Here is a 17,299-nt window from a genome sequence, read left to right as displayed (position 1 = left end):
ACTCTTTCCACACAGAAACATGCCCAGCGTATGCAGTTCAGAATAAAGCACCATATGTATTGTTCCTACTGCTGTATGTGCCAGATACTTCTGCATAATAAATAGCTGTCTGTTTGCTGATGCTGTTGGAAGGGCTGGTTAGACAGTTTATTATAAAGGTTGCTTGAAGTATTTAAATCATCGTTATAAACGTATTATAGGCTGCTTATAATATTAAAGATTTGATTAGTTCATACTGGTTTTTCGTACTGTATTTTTTTCCTTCAGGCTAAATTTTTCTTGTAAAATGGTTTATCTGTTCGGTGAACAAGACTAGGAAAAATAACATTATCTTAGTCATGTTTAAAATAATTCTGTTGACTGGAAAGCTCTTTTCCCCTCTTCTTCATCTTAGCACCCAGCTGGCTGAGAATCATGCCCTTGAAATCATGCCCTCAGAATCATGGCCACTCTTCCCAGTAGGCTTACTTCAGAATAATGCCAGTTCTCCTGAATTCACAGGGGGATCTGTACAGAGACATTTCCCCAGGGCTCTGAGGTAGAGACTGAACCTGCAACAAGCTCCATTTCTGAAGGCCAGCCATTCTACAAGTCATGTTGAGTCCAGAACCAGGCTTTTTTAGGGGTGAGCTGAAGTGCAAGGGGAGGCTTCTCAGACAATGCAGCAGAAGCACAGCCTTATTTTCTAAACATAGTGCTTGATATTTCACATGGAATAAAGTGGTTTAATGCATATAGATTTATTATATACCATCTTCCAGCATAACTGCTTAGTATGTCCCCTTTTCATTCCCCTTTCTGTGAATCATTAAATTTACCTGCTTATGTGAAGTGGAGGCATCTACAGATAAAGAAGCGCTGTGAATCATCATCATTGGTTCCTTTTATCTTAAATGGTAACTTATGAGCTTTTGGGAAAGTCTCCTAATCTGCTCAGAATTTTGTGAGTCGGTGACATTCAAAGTGATATTTTTGAAGCTGATGATTAATGGTTACACAGTAAGGCCCCCGTCCCCATGGTACTTCTGAAAGCTTAAAGCCAACATCACTGCCACTACTGGGTTAATTATAAAAGTCAGACATGGACCCATCCAGCAGGAACAGACTGAAACCCATCTACTGGAAAGCATTCACAGCCAGCCTGGCTCAGTCAGTAAGAGTCAGGCAAATTCCTGATACTGCTCTTTGAAGATTATTAGACTGCTCTTTGTACCTCAGCTCTTCCTCCCCTGACACATGCACACACACTCACCCCCTCCTCCAGGCTCTGACAGACTTGTCAGAGGGAAGGAATTGCACAAGCAGAGTCCTTAACAGGAGAGAGGGATTCAGCTGTCAGCCCAGCACTCCTTTCTGGAGCTGACAGCACGAGTGTCTAGCTCAACAAAAGGAATAATGTGCTAGAGGTTATCAGCAAATGGAGTAAAAGCCTTTAAAGTTGTAGCAGGTGCTGTTTGCAGTGGGATGCCCTTTGAAAAGCCACTCGCTGTTGGATCCACCTGCTCAGTTTGTGTCTGAATCCTCTTCTGTGCAGATATTCTAACCCTCACCCCCAGTGCCAGCTGCCCACGGCAGCCAGCTCTGATATGGCTGATTTGGGGGTGTCTGGCTGTGCCGCGCCGCGGGTCACACTCAGACTTGTGTCTCTGCCAATGGGGAGGTGAGGCACCGTGGAGTAACCATCCAATCTGGGGAGTGGCTTCAAAAGCTGGAAAGCTGTCAGCAGTCTGCAGCAGACCATGATCATCAAAAGAATGGGGAGCCCTCTTGATACAATGGCTGTGTAGAGGAGAAGGATCTTTCATCTGATGCTCAGACTTTTACAAAACCTAAAAAAAGGTAGCACATGATGAGCTCTGTTATGTGCCATTCCTTTGCTACAGCCCTGTCACATGTGCATAACTTCTCTCCCCTCAACTGAAACCCCTTCATCAGCCTCTTCACTCTGCACTGAAACCGAAACACACAGGTCTAAAATTCTAGATCTCAAAGTGTTCTTTCGTTACCAAACGCATCGTGAACAGTGAGGAGTAAGATAAGAGATTCATTTTCACTTACCAAAGATGAGATTACCTGATTTGCTAGAGATTATCAGATCAAAATCCACCCTAGCTGATGGTATATTTCCTCACCCCTCCCACTGTGACCTTTTAATGTATTGTAAACTGCTGAGAAAGTTATTTTAAATGTCCTTAGTGGTTTAAGGTAGGGGTTTGTGGTACCTCTGCATCACACTGCCCTTTGTTAAAGTGGCAGGGAATGATTCGGGTCGTTAGAGGAAGTTTTGTTTTCCAGTTTCTGGGATTTCGGACATTACAGTAAGAACGTGCATTGCTGCTGTTACCGGTGGTGTTATCAGTAGGCTCATTGTCAGAGTGAATGAGCCTGAGGAAGGAAAGCAATAGAAAGGGTCATACGGGTTCGCTGCCACTCACTGTCCTCTTCTCTTTGTGCAGGACGGAGGATGCAGCTGCCCAGGAGATGTCGCCAAAGCTTTTGGTAAGGACAGCCTGTGGTGCCACCCGCCACCCCCGCGCAGCGCCAGCACCCTCAGCAGTGATGCTGAGTCGGTTTGACCCTGGCTGTGTAATCAGCAGCAGGTTCCATTCGTCCCTGCGGGTGACTCCAGTAAAATTTATACACCAGACGTGAATTTGCTCTTTGGACCAGACAGTGCAAATTCTGCAGTGGTCGAAGTCCTATTTAGAAACTATCTGCCAGGTGTGTGTGGGATACAGCCACTGGGACAGTAATACAAAGAAACCTGATAAGGGTTTCTTCTGAGTAGGGTTCAAAGATGCCTGTAACATTGCCAGATCTGTCTGACATGGGCCTTGGATGGATGAAGAGATGGTGGAATGTGTGTTGGACAGAAGAACAAAACAAAAAGGCAGGCCAGATCCCTGGAGATGTTCTTGGGATCAGCTGTCCACTTTAAGAGATGAGATTTTATTTATACTGTATCCCCTAGAGCTGAGCAGATGTCTAAAACATCCAAGTTAATAATTAACAGGTCCTGTTCTCATGCCATTAGCTTCAATGAATTGCTCCAGCTCTTGCTGATAGAACAGAGAATTTAATCTGTGAGTATTTTGTGTTGGGCATCAAAGTTACTCAGGGTGGGGGCTCAAGATCAGGACTGTCACTTAGTGTGACCTTGTTGCAGGGGTATATGTGAACCAGGCTCTAAATACATCTTGGGCTGGCAGGACATTTAAAGACATTCCCCATCACCCAAAATGCCAGAGCCTTTGGAGATGCCATGGTAGGGTAGTATCCAGGATACAGTGGGGCAGTGCCTCATTGGGATTGGGGATTTTGGGGTGGTACGATACAAGAGCTAGGACATTGTGATACAGCATGTCTGCTTGGCAGGAAGCTTTGCAAGTATGGCAAGCAGGGCCAGGCTTAAACTCAGATTACAGACCTGCCAAGAAAAACTCCGTGCCTCCTGGAAAGGTTGAAACCAAAATCTGTCTTCTAAGTTTGCAGACAGCTCCTGTTTTTAGACAGGTCAGATGACAAGGAAGACTTAATTAGAGAATTTTAAGCACAGCCATAGTGTGATTGCTACCAGCAAGGAATCTGCTCAGTCACAGGATTTCACAGCACCCTTGTGTTACCCAGTAGGTGATGGGATGTAGGGAATAGATACTTCCAGTTAGGTGACTCTGGTGCAGCTGGACAGTGGCATCCACCCTCTTTGACAACAAGATTGCATTAAAAAACCCCACCTGACCTCTCCTCAACCCAGTCTGCTCTGACTTCATGCCACCTGCAGTGAGGCCTTTGTTCTGCCTGACTTTGGCTCTGCAGCTTGCCCAGTTCTTGCTGGTGTTTTCATTGGGAGCTTGTGAACTGGGATTGCAACCTCGCTGCACTCTCAGCTGCCTGCACAGAAACCTGGCCCATGGAAAAGGTCTTCTTTTCAACAAGAGCTTTTCCAGAACTTAGAACAACAGAAAGGAAATTCAGAGTCTCCAAAATGTTTTCCTTTATGATGTTTATATTAAGTCTGAAGGGTCCTTGTAGTCTCTTTGGGCTAACTAAACAGAAACTTGCTTGAAACCTGTGAAAGGGCAGATTCTGGCATTCCTGATTGTCTGGAGGTGATGGGATTCACAATGGTTCATGGTGAAGGCTACCTCGAGTTGTCCCTGGGACAGAGAAGCATCAGAGACCTGAGATTATACAGGCAATAGTTCTACTCTGACATTAGGCCAGACAGGTACAGGGCTGGAACTAACAGAGATTATTTATTGGCAGAAGCAATAAATTTACCATACCTGGTAATGTCTAATTGAGGCAGACACATTGTGGACATCTCTCTAGCTGGAGCCAGGTGAGAGCCTCCTGGGTGGGGAGGAGATATGTAAATGTATGAAAGCAGAGACCAGTGCTAAAACATACATCTGTACCATTTCACCTGGGGGTGGAGGCCTGGACAGAGCATAGAAGAGAGATGCAAAGAGATGCAAATGTTTTTAGTTCAAGGGATTATACAATCTCTTTGGCAGATGTTGTAAAGTCTTTATGAAAAGGATGTTGAGGTGTTCATTGTAAAGCAGTGACAAAGCAGCCATTTGAATCATAAAAAGTGTGAGGTCGTTGTAGATGTGAAGACTAGCATTGAAACTGGCTAAAGGTCTGACTGGAGGAGGCAAGTTCATGAAAACAGGGGAGCAGAGTGGATTGAGTGCAAGTGAAGAGTTGTGAAGAACCATGAAGAAGATGCTGAGAAGCTTTACAAGTGGGAGGTGACACCATTGAGAGGTGTCAGGAGTCAGAAGCATTTTGACAGAGGGGAAACCAGACAGAAGCCTGTTTATAAAAGCAAGGAAGAGAGAAGCATTGAAGTTGGGGCACAAAAATGCCAGGAGTGACAGATACTTTGGGAGAGACTGCTGGAATTCTAGAACTGCTGGATGGGAACCTTGTGAGGATTTGGGAAACTGAAGATGTCACTGCCACCTGGATATTGAAGATGATAATGGAAAAGACGTAGATTAATCAGGAAAAAAGAGAGGTGTTTTGATGCAGGAATGAGAGAAAAGATGAAAGAACTTTGTGTTGGGCTCTCAGATGGTTCACATAACTGCCCCCCTGGAAGGGCTGATAACATGAACACATTTCTCAGAATGCCCCAAGGAGACACTGGGGGATTGTGAAGATCCTGTCTTCTTTTTTGAGGATGAGCAGTGGAAGCACAGAAATGCTAAGTTCAGTTGCCTGAGGTCACATATATTTTTGTGACACAGCCAGGAACAGAATGTGCCTTTTGAATCCTCCGCCAGCATCTCTAACACAATACTGCTGTTCCTTACAGCAGTGGTGAGAAGAGATACAGGAGCAGGGAAGGAAAAAGAAGGGAGAATGATGTGGAAAAGTCAGCTGGGGACATATACTGCTTCCAAAACATACCTGACAGATCACACTGGCTTTTTTTTCCCTGTTTTCAGTTGCTCTTTGTGTATACCTATGTTGCAGAGGCTCAGCTGCAGCACAGGTGAATGTGGATTCCAGGCCCAGCTGTGGTCCAGGCGAAGTTACACTGCATCTGCCTGGAGGGCTGCCCAGGCTACAAGTCCAGGCTGACTCCAGCTGAATTTGTGCAGAGCTAGCCTGGTTATCAGGCATGCAAAAGACATCAGAGGGCCTCCATCGAGATCCAGCAGAGCTGTGTGAGTGCTGCAAAATTGGGCTGGCGTCAGCACACACATTCTGCAATGGCTTGAAAGAGATGGTGCTGTGAAATGTGAATGAGCAAAATCACCAGCTGCAGCACAGGCCTCAATGGGGACGTCCTCCCCAGCACTGGTGCACCAAAGTGGCATTGGCTAGAAACAGGACAAGTCTGGCAAGCTCTGGGTGAGCTACTGGGATGCTTGTATGCAACGTCCCCCATCACATCCTGCATTATCTAGGGAGTTGTTGCCAGGTGTTGCCAGTCCCCTCCAACCTAAAAAAAAATGAGCACGCTGTGTATCTGTACATGAAAATGTGAGACTGCAGCTCGGTGTTGCAAACATCACCATGCTTCTGGTCACACAAAAAATCATGCATAATTAAAGCAAAACCACACCAAATACAACAGCATACAACAACCTCCTGGCTGGATGTTAACTCCTAAAAAAGTAGTGGAATGGACTTGAAACTTTCAGACATCTTTGCAACACTGAAGCAAGGTGGAAAGCTGTGGAGCAGGTTGGAAAAGTATATTTTAATACAAGTTTGTTGTTCCTGGAGCTGCAGGGCAGTGAGCCTGTGTCATTCCAGTGTTTAGATGGACTGTGTCTGCTGTAACATGGGTCCTCTCTTCTGAAAGATCTTGATGAATTATCTTGTAGTTTGCAAAAGTTACTCAAACTGGATGAGTTTCAATCCTGTAATTCAAACATATTTGCTTTCCTCCCAAAATACGCAGTCAAAAGAAAAAATAACAAAGAGACACTTAAGTGCACAGAAACCAAAACTCTGTGATTCTAGTGTAAATTTCATGTGACTGGTTTGCATTACTAACTTGGAGGCTGTGAGATCCACAGCCAGAGACAGGACTAGAATTAGGGATCAGGAGATAGTACAGACAAGGCAAAGAGACCAGAGTGTCCTTTGGCAGGCCTCTGACTTGTCTAAACACCCTCTTTGAAACCTCGACTCCAGATCCATCCCTCTTTCCTCATGTTGTTTTCTTCCACCCGTGAAGAAACATCAACTAGATTTCCCAGGATACTTCTGTTTTTTACAAAGGTGAAGCAAGACTGTGCCAGGTAACAACAGGAGCTCCCCACCAGTAATTGGAAATATCTTAAAGCATGAAAGTTCCCTTCATTTTTAGCAGGTTAATAGTAATATCAGACATGAGTCAAACCGAGGCTTTAAAACTCAGCCATCTGAAACGAGAGCTCAGGAAAAATCTGCCAGGTAGCTGGCATGATAGGACACCTGAATGGGTGCCTGGCTATAAATATTGCTTTGTGATGTGCTCAGCAGTTTTGCACAAGGCTCATTTTTAATGGCCCTTTACCACGGACATACTGTTCCTTTCAAACAACAACCAGGCAGAGGGAGGTGAGGTCAGCAGAGCAGCTGGGTGCTCTGCTCCCGGGCGGTGCTGCTAGGTCTGCTCTTTGGCAGAGGGCTGCAGGGAGGGAACTGGCTTTTATTAATCAGTGCACTCTCTGCAGTTGTCATGTATTCTGAGATCAAAACATTCCCAAATTCAGGTTTGTCTGCAGAGCTCTTAAACAGATGGCAGCAGCTGAGCAGGTTTGATAATGATTTCACTTCCTCTTCAGATTTCGAGTTCCAGTGCTATTGTTTGGATAGTGACAGATCAGAGCAAATCCTAATGCCAGACTTACCTAGCCTGAGGTCTCCCCAGAGTTCGGACACGTCCGTAACGGGGTGGGGTTAGTTCAGGCTCATCTGCTTTCTGTGGAGTGAGGTTTGTAGCCCTGTGCTTTTGCCAGTTCTGGGAAGAAGCTGGGCAGAGGGGAGGCCTGTTCTGACACATACACATTGAAGAAGCAGAGTCTGAACAGGAAAATGCTTTGTTTCAGGGATGGGTCACCACAGGCTCATAAAAGAGTAAAGCCCAAACTTTTCCAAGCAAAACTAGGTATGCCAAAATATCACAGACTGAGCTGCTGGTGGAATAGTTCCAGCCCAGCTGGAAATATTGGAAATCACAGTAGGAAATCAAGAGGGATTCCAAAAACCTTCTTCCTGATCTTATTCCCAATGGAACTGATTTCATGATTTGCAAAGCCAGGGGAGATGTACAGACTGCACAGGCAGGACTGAGTATTCAGTGTTGTTATTCAGTATCTGGAACATATTTAGGAGATTTAGTGATGGGTTAGACCTCCTCTGTGGTGTGTGCTGAGAACCACAAAACTCTGGCGTGGTGGTCTTTGGCCCAGAGTTTTTAAATAACAGGAATCAAATGCAGACTTATCCAGATCTTCTTGACAAGGAATCACTCAGACCTACAATGAACACATTTGGCTGATGGACTTGAAAAATCCATCATTTCATTAAAAAATCTGCTTGTTTTGTGTCCGTGCTGGGAGGAGTGCTTTGCATTCATGAGTATGCCTTTGTTCAGAGTGCATTTCCACTCAAGGGTTCATGGCCTAGAAAGATTTTGAAGTAGGAGCTTTGAGCTCAACAGGCCCCAGCTCTGTGATCAAGGCTTCTGCATTCACAACAGTAGTTACTAAGGAACTGTGCTCAGATGCCATTATCATAATGGGAGAATTATTATATTTATTATCATAAAGTAAAGGGTTAAAACTGAATTTGAAAATAAAGAGTGTGGGGTGGAGTAGAATAATCTTTGTCATCACACCAGAAAAGGATTCCTTCCATTTAAAATACCAGAGAAATACAATTCAGCATGTGTCTGTTCTCCAGTAAAGCATTTTGTCCAAGTTTGCTGCACCTGTTACAGGAGGGGACTCTCTGTACCATCTCTCAGGGCCGGCTATTCTTTTTGGAGGCCACTGTGTTCTTGCTTTGTTTTTCACCCTCTTCTCCCCTCCCTGCTTCCTTATTTGCCACTTTGCTGATGACAGGAGCCGGTGCTGATTTTGTCATGCTTGGAGGAATGTTTGCAGGCCACGACCAGTGTGCTGGAGAGATTATGGAAAAGAATGGCAAGAAGGTGAAACTCTTCTATGGAATGAGCTCTGATACAGCCATGAAGAAGCACGCAGGAGGAGTTGCTGAATACAGGTATGAATTCCACACGGAGCCCTTGCTGTGAGCCAGCCATCCAGAAGCTTCTGGAGCAGAATTGTGCAAAAGGCATCTGTTGGAAACAGGCCCATGCCTCTGTTCCTGTTTAGGAGGCTGTTACCACTGCTTATGGCAGCAGCTCTGAGGGAGGGATGACATCAAGGGGGAGACAGGGAGAAGGAGCTGGGGATGCCTAGCTGAGAGCAGCCAGGTTCACTCGATAGCAGCCAGTGCAGTGAATCTGGGAAGTCTCTGGACACTGTTCTGATTTACAGGTCTCTTGGTATGTGTTTGAATTAAATGCAGGAACATGGTGTACCAGGCTGCAGTTCATGGCTCTCTGCTTGTCCAGGTTGGGTGTTGTCATGGTGTGTGGCTTCCCAGCTGGCCCACAAGCTCCCTTCTGTTTGCAAAAAGTGGATGCCTAGTGAATTGGTGACACTCAGATGGGGTTTCCCCAGTACAGAGTGGAGTTACATCTGTCAGGGTCCAGGACCTCCAAAGCAGTCTCAGTCACAGGTGGTAGCCCCAGGACTCCCTCCTGTGTTTGTTGGACAGTTCTCTAAGGCAGCAGAATCCTGTACAGATTGCCCACTCCATTTTGGGTAGCAGCACCAGAGCAGCCCCAGATCGTTCTTTTGCTGAGTGCTTGCCCCAGCATAAAGCCATTAGCTGGAGGCACACAGACCAGGTTTTACTACCCCCTTCCAAAGAATACAGAAAAGGTACAGTGTGACACACAACAGGAGTAAACAAATGGAGATATTCACTCATGGTATGTCATGTAACGAAAGGAGCGAGCCAAACCAGAAACCAAGTCATCAGTCCAGTTCCAGCCATACAAAAATCACTAGAATGACTGCCAGAGAAAGGCATCATTGCATATATAATCCTCTTTCCATCTTGATCTTGTCCCACCATTGCTGGGCACTCTACTTGTGGCAGAGTCAGGGAGCCCTTCCAGTAACTGGAAAGCCTACACAGTACCTCTACTATGTAGGTAGGCTTCCCAACACCACTGCAAGCAGAGACAGCTTTTAGGTGATTAACTTGGAGGCAGGACAAGATGTTCATGCCAAAGGCAGAGGCACATCATGGTGATCTAATTGTTTTCCACCCAAGGCTGACAGACCCTGGGTGAAAACCAGTCAGGAGGGTCTTTCTTGCCTGGTTGTGGACATCATCCATATGCCCACCCTCATTCAGGGCTGGGAATTTAAACCCCAGCACTTCAGTTGTGCAGCATGTGGGAGCTTGGGTTTTGGGCTAAAATCCTCAGGGGAGAGGAAAGGAAGGCAGGCTTTGCAAAGGAATCTCTTGTCCATTGCTCTTTACTCTGGAATGTGCTGAGAAATTTTTTTTGTAAAGCAGATGATTCCAAAAATCCCCTGCATCTTTTCTCTTCTGAGTGGCAGGTCCAGTCGCTGCCCTTGGGCAAGGTGGTTCCTCCATACTGGTTAGAGAGTGTTCCCTCTCTTACAGTGTCCTGAGAGTATCAATAGAGGAGTCCCTTTTTGATTCGTCTTCTCTGCTGGGGCACATTCAGGCTCTGGTCCCATCTGGTAGAATGAAATCTCTCCTCTTTTAGTTTAAAACCATCACCCCTTGTCCTGTTGCAACAGGCCCTGAAAAAAACCCTGTCTCCATCTTTCTTATTGTTCCCTTTAAGTACTGAAAAGTCCCAATAAGGTCTCCCCAGAGCCTTCTCCTCCCCAGGCTGAACAGCCCCAACTCTCTCAGCAGAAGGGATCCAGCCCTTTGGTCATTTTTGGGGCCTTCTCTAGATCTGCTTCAACAGGTCCATGTCTTTCCTGTGCTGAAGACTCCAGAGCTGGACGCACAACTCCAGGTGGGGTCTGGTCTCCCTCAAGCTGGCTGTGCTTCTCTTGGTGCAGCCCAGGATGAGATTGGCTTTCTGGGCTGCGAGGGCACATGGCCGGCTCGTGCCCAGCTTTCCATCCACCGGTACCCCCAGGTCCTTCTCCCCAGGGCTGCTCTCCATCCCTTCATCCCCCAGTCTCTGCTGATACAGGGGCTGCCCCAACAGAGGTGCAGGACCTTGCAGTTGGCCTTTTGAACCCCATGGGCCCACATGTTGAGCTTGCCCAGGTCCCTCTGGATGGCATCCTGTCCCTCAGGTGTGTCAGCCGCACCACTCAGCCTGGTGTCATAGCCAGACTTGCTCAGGGTGTGCTTGGTCCTGCTGCCTATGTCACTGCTGAAGATACTCAATTACTATGAGCTTAGACTGCAATAATAATGGAGATAAGGAAGTCTAGTGGTAGACATTGTGGAGGAGAGACCTGGAGACAAATGAAGTCTTTAGCCTTCCTGGCCTGGCAGAAAACCCAGGCTCATTAAAAGAGAAGGCTGTGTGAAAATGGGGAAATGGAGAGCTTGTGACTGCTGCCCTTTCCTGGTGGTCTGTGCCTGCTAGATGCAGTCTGGTTCAGTGCTGCTTCTGAGCAGGACTTCTGAAGAGAAGCAAATCAGTTGAACATGGGTATGAGAGATGATAGTAAAGAGTTCTTCAAGGAAAAGGAGCTCGTGATGAGTTTGGGCACATTGCAAAGACAGTTGTTTTTGCAGGGGGAAAAAAAAAACAACATATTTTTTGACAGGCAGTACAGAGTGAATACTGAGGAGAATGCCTATCAGCAGTAGTAATTATCTCATAATTTACAAGTGGCAGCTGCCAGTTAGACAGAGGTGCTGGCAGCCTGTTATCTGAGCTACAATAACTTCCTGTCCTTTGCCACCCTGTGCTTGTGTCATCTGGAGTGTGGGAAAGGCCTGCTGCTGCTCAGGCACGTAGTTAATGGCAGCTCCCTGGGAGAGCACAGAACAGCCCAGCCATGCTGCGTGCCTCTCAGTACAACACAGTCATTTGGGGCTTGGCCACCACAGAGCTGCTGAGATGTGCAGGAAAGGTTTGAGGAGGCTTCCTGTACCAGTGGGCCAAAGGACTAAGGCAGCTCTTAAATTCTGCTCCACCTAGCCAGGTGTGCGTTTGATCTGGCAACAGGATTTATCACCAGCAGGGAATTAATTGGCACTGATCCTCCTTAAAAGTGGGATATAGTGCAAGTGTTATGTCTTGTAGGAGTCCCATACCAGCCTTGGTGGTGGTCTTGCTTGGCTTGTCCAACTGCAGTATCACTGTGGTTCAAAAATAGCCACTGTTACTTCCCCAGCACTGTAAATGTGCTGGGCACTGAAGGGATGGTTGAAACAGGGCAAGGGTTTGCTTTGAATTACTATTCTAGGAGAAATTATGGAAAGTTGTCACTTAGTAGTTTAGCTTTTGGCAAACTTGAACCAAAAGGGTTCTCACTCAGCGTTTTAAATGCTGGCTACCCCAAACAGGCCAAGTCAGTGGGGCTTCTTCATATGCATTTAAAAAGCCCAGCTCTAAGTCAGTACCAGTGACCCCAATAAGCTGTTCTCTTTAAAAGAGCCTGAGTACTCACAATGTTTTATTCAAGAGTTGTGGAGCTCAGCCTGCTCAGCCCCCTGCAGAATCAGACTGCTTGTCACTTAACTTCATCTTCTCAAAATTACATATTTTGGCTGGAGAACCTGAGCCTCCAGCAAACAGTTAAATTAAAATTGACAGGTAGGGTGAGATGGCTGTAGCAGGGAATGAAGTTGTGAGAGTAATTGTTTTTGTAATGAATATGTCAAGTTGATCCCATTTAATTTTGTATGAAATGTGTGTTCCTGGCTTCATTACTTTTATGTCATTTATATATTGGTTTATTTTTACATTTTTACCTCCTTCCACGAGGTACATGGATCAGAGCTGGGAATTTCTGAAAGGCAATTACTAAGTTTCTTTTATGGGAGAAAATAAATAAGGCAGGCAGGAATGGAGACCGCAGGCAGTGTTGTTCAGCCAGAGCCAGCTTGGTTTCGTTAACCCTTTGGAGATGTCCCAGGTTTTGTGTGAATGCTGCCGTTCTGCTGTGGTCACTCAGCAGTTCACAGCTGCTACTAAGCTGGGTTTTGGCACTTTATACTAACTGTAGGGTGGAATTCGGGCCACAGAGACAGAATAGCATCAGCAGCTGGCTGCTGCTTGCTGTCTTCGTTCTGTAACCCGAAGGACAGCTTGGAAGACCTGCCCCCAATTCCTGACGTTTCTTAAATGCTCCACTCATAAGGTTGCCCCACGCTGGGGCCGCCTGATCCATTTATCCCGACCCAGGTTTTGCTGGGCTGACAGAGCACCATCACGTGTGCTTCACCCATCCACCCTGGCAGGATTCCACCCACTGTGCCAGGCGTGAGCTGGCTGGGAGCCCCAATTGCTCTGTCTTCACCTTTCTTTTCTGAGAAAGGGTTAGTTTTGGGTCATGACTCCGGGACAGATGTCAGAGCTGCAAATCCCTCAGCAGTTCCTTCTGACTTGCTTGTGCAGCTCTCTGCCAGGCGTGCCAGCTTTTGTGACACCCCTTGTAGTCCAAGCATGGTCTGTGTGCAGGTGTTTGTTAGTGGCAGAATGGGCTCAACGTGGGGAATTTTACTTAGTTTCATTTATCACCAGCTAACATAAACTCCTAACCACTGCTGGGTAAACACACACGTCAGTAAACCCCTGTTCCAGGCTCCACTAAAGCCAGACACCTCTCTTCACCAGCCCATCTCATCTCCCTTCACTTTCACCACAGGTCACACTCGGTCTGTCCCAACTGCTTGGGTGAGGAGAGGGGCAGCACAGGGTGCTGTGGTCATGTGTGTAATGGCTCCTGTCTGCCACGCCTCCTTACTGTGCCTGCTCCATTGTGGGCTGTCCACGGGCCACAGTCCCTTTGCAGCTGCCCCTGCTCTGGCATAGGTCACCCAGGGACTACAGTCCTTTGGGAGTACACACCTTAGGCATGGAGCACCTCCTTTGGAAAGTGCATCTCCAGTTGTGCGTCTCCTCATGGAATCACAGACTGGTAGGGGTTGGAAGGGACCTCTGGAGATCGCCTAGTCCAACGCCCATGATAAAGCAGTGTCATCTAGAGCAGGTTGCACAGGATCACAGCCAGGTGTGTTTTGTCTCCAGAGAAGGAGATCCCTCAAGCGTGTCCAGGTGTTTCTCCTCTCCCAGTGGCTGCTGCTGTTTCCTAAGTACACTTGAGCAGAGGTGTCCTGTGCTCCCCTGACCTGCTGAAGTTTTGGTGGCTCCCACTGTTTTCAGAGCCAGGTGGAACCATGGCTGTAACTGGCATGAAGCAGATCATGGCCTTCTCCCACACAGGTCACAGCAGCAGCCCTTGCTACCCAACTTCCACCATATCTGCCCAACAGAGCACCCATGTGTCTGACAGTGGGGTGTGCATGTACCTTAACTGGGTGCTCATGCATTAACACCTTGGGTGCTCATGCAAGTACTGACAGTGTGCTTGGGCATAAATTATTTGGGCATGCATGAACTAATTGGATGCTTATGCAGAAATTAATTGGGCATTCATGCATTAATTTATTCAGTTCTCATGCATGAGCTCATTTCCCGGGAGGTGGTGGAGTCACCATCCCTGGAGGTGTTCAAAAAAAACGTGTAGACATGGCACTTCAGGACATGGTTTAGTGGTCATGGTAGTGTTGGGTTGACAGCTGGACTTGATGATCTTTAAAGTCTTTTCCAACCTTAATGATTCAATGGTTTTTTTAAGAACACAGCAAGCCCAGCAATTTATGGCCTATATGGCACTTCTCACCTCTGCTACTCTGTGATCAACAGGACATCCCACCAACTCATCACCTGACCCTACAGGAGCAGCAGCAACTGTCTAGCTGTCAGAGTCTGGGGGCTCTGATCTTGGGTGTTCACCACTTCTGTAGGTTTCAATCTCCAAAGCCAGAAGTAGCATCCTGCAGCCTAACACCACCACAGGCACTGCAGGGGCATCTCCCAGCGGTGGTGGCTGTAAGTGTCCCATAGTTCTGCAGTTTTGCTCTGTAAAAAAGGACTGCCAAGTGTTCCTGCTTTCGGGAGCAGTGGTCCCATCCCTGCAGGGCTGTGGAACCACTGTAGCTGGGGCTGCCTTTGTTTGCAGTCAGCTCTCTGCTGGCTCCTGCAGCTTACGCCCCACATGATGCTCCAGCATGAGTTAACAGGGCGCTCATGCTTGAACTGATGGGGCATTCATGCATAAATTACTTGGACTCCCATGCATGAATTGAGCAGGCAGTCGTGCACAAATGCAGTAAATCCTGCATTCCTTGCCCACTACAGCACACAGAGCTGTTCAGGTGACAAGATCTGGTGTGTAAAATTCACACTGGTTTCCCCCAGTCCCAGCCATGAACTGTCTCTCACAGTCCAGGACGCTCCCCGGAGGCTGAGCTGAGCCTCCTGGCTTTGACTGGAGGAGGTGGGCATGGCCAAAACCCAAGGTGCAGAATGGTAGCATGACTGCTTCTGTGTCATTTTGTGGGCTGGGCTTTCTCTCCTGCTGGCACGGGAGCTGAAAACCCAAGGCTGTGAACTCCCAGCAGCAGCAGCACCCCACGGAGCCCCGTGCAGCCTGCTGGATGGCAGCAGCCCATACATTTCCCATTGGCTGCTTACTGCTGTGTTTATTGAAAGAGTTTCAGGGAAGAGCCAATTACTCATCAGCTGTAGGGAGATTAATCATGGTTCCTTATTCACATAGCATATTAACACTTCTCCTTTATTGTCTCCCTGGGGCTTTGACCTCCTACTTAAACTACCAGAGTGAAATATAGCCGGGCTCATGCTGAAGTACCTCCACATAGCTGCTGTTGCTGTTGTTAATGATTTGCAAACGGAGCCTCCAAACAGGCATGCCCTTTATTTCCTGCACTGTCCCCTAGACAACTTGTTTAAGGGAGAAGTAAATAAAACCACATTTATGATGACAGCAGAGCCCTGCCGTGATTTCTGTCTCCATTTTGTAGGGCAGGAGGAGAGCAATGCTCTCTCCCCTCTGCACTGCACTTCAACCCCCTTCCCAAGGCCTCCCTCTCCAGAGGAGCTCGCGTGCTGGGCAGAACAAGCTTGCTCTAAAGCCTGGTGAGGTCAGCCAGTGACTGGGGAGCTCTGCTGCAGGGGGAATTGCTGAGCATGAGGCTGGAGAAGGCTGAAGGGGAAGGAGTGAAAGTTACTCGCCTGGATTCTTCCACCGTGGAACTTCTGAGATGTGCTTTTGTGCAGAGTGCAGTCTGTGCTGGCATGTGCCTGTACTCACAGTGTTCACAGCACTGCTGTTTCCTCTGGCCTTTGTGCCTGGCTCTGGACTGAGCTCACCTTTTCTCCTGAGGGGACAGCTCTGCAGCAGGTTTCTGTAACAGGTTTCCCACTCTGTGTATGTGGGCTCTGGAGAATGAGGCTGGTAGGAGACAGCCAGAGCATTTCCACATGGGGATTGAGATCAGCTCTGTGGAGGAGGACTTGGATTACTGGTGGATGAAAAACTATGAGCATGCAACATGTGCTCACAGCCCATAAAGCCAATCACATCCTGCTGCATCAAAAGCAGCGTGGCCAGCAGGTCAAGGGAGGGGATTCTGCCCCTCTGCTCTGCAGTGGTGAGACCTTACCTGGAGCACTGTGTCCAGCTCTGGAGCCCTCAGCACAGGAAGACATAACTCTGTTGGAGCAGGTCCAGAGGAGGCCACAAAAATAATCTGAGGGCTGGAACCCCTCTGCTGTGAGGCCAGGCTGAGAGAGTTGGGGGTGTTCAGCCTGGGGAAGAAGAGTCTTCAGGGACACTTTTTTGTGGCCATTCACTACTGAAAAGGGAAGTATAAGAAAACCGGGGACAGACTTTTAGCAGGGCGTGTTGCAACAGGACAAGGGTGATGGTTTTAAACTGAAAGAGGGGAGACCTAGGCTTTAAAACTTGCAGCTCTCCAGGTCAAATTTACCTTTCAATAAACCTGGAAGGTTCACTTGCTTGCAGGCAGATGGTGGAGGGGAGGAAAGGGCAGATCATGGGATATTGTGGCATCTGCAGGACTAAGTGTTGCATCTCGACATACATGCAGTAACCAGTCTCTTCTGCAGGGCTTCAGAGGGCAGGACTGTGGAGGTGCCGTACAGAGGGGACGTGGAACTCACCATCCTGGACATCCTCGGGGGGCTGCGCTCCACCTGCACCTACGTGGGAGCTGCCAAACTCAAGGAACTGAGCAGGAGAACAACGTTTATCCGGGTCACCCAGCAGCACAGCCAGGTCTTCTCTTAGCCCAGTGCTGGGGTGGCTGGGGAGAGGAGCAGGGGAGAGGAGCAGAAGGGGCCACTGGGCCCTCCTATTAACACAGTGCCATTGGTTCAAAATGCAATAGCCTCATCTTTTATTGTTGTGCCTATTTTATTTTTAATCAGTATTTCTCCACCTGTTTTTTCCTCCTGCTCTGATAAATAGCTGCTGAAACCTCAGTTAACAAGGAATTGGCTTGTACAGACATGGCTGTTAACGCCCGCACACATTCACACATTCCCTTTTTAAGACTGACCTGTCATCTAGCAGCACTCCTGGCAGTGCACCCTCCAGAAATTACAGGCTGGCAGAGAAAAAGATGCGAGGGATTGCATGGAGAAATC

The 17,299-nt window shown here is 47.6% G+C and overlaps 1 protein-coding gene across 1 annotated transcript in view; it reads left to right on the top strand.

The window, feature by feature from the left end:
- The window catches only part of GMPR (guanosine monophosphate reductase), a gene marked incomplete at its 5' end in the record, with an annotated part of 31,604 nt that extends 14,664 nt beyond the window's left edge, over positions 1–16,940 (top strand). Inside the window, 3 exons of the mRNA XM_008938347.1 lie at positions 2,457–2,499; positions 8,577–8,736; positions 16,760–16,940. Of these exons, the coding sequence (XP_008936595.1) occupies positions 2,457–2,499; positions 8,577–8,736; positions 16,760–16,940 (384 nt within the window). The remainder of the gene's footprint in view (positions 1–2,456; positions 2,500–8,576; positions 8,737–16,759) is intronic.
- Between the last annotated feature and the right edge of the window lie 359 nt (positions 16,941–17,299).

Source organism: Merops nubicus, unplaced genomic scaffold, assembly GCF_000691845.1.
Source record: "Merops nubicus isolate BGI_N331 unplaced genomic scaffold, ASM69184v1 scaffold14834, whole genome shotgun sequence".
Classification (NCBI taxonomy): Eukaryota; Metazoa; Chordata; class Aves; order Coraciiformes; family Meropidae; genus Merops; species Merops nubicus.
The sequence above is the reverse complement of the archived record's forward strand: the minus strand, read 5'-3'. Positions and strand labels throughout refer to the sequence as shown.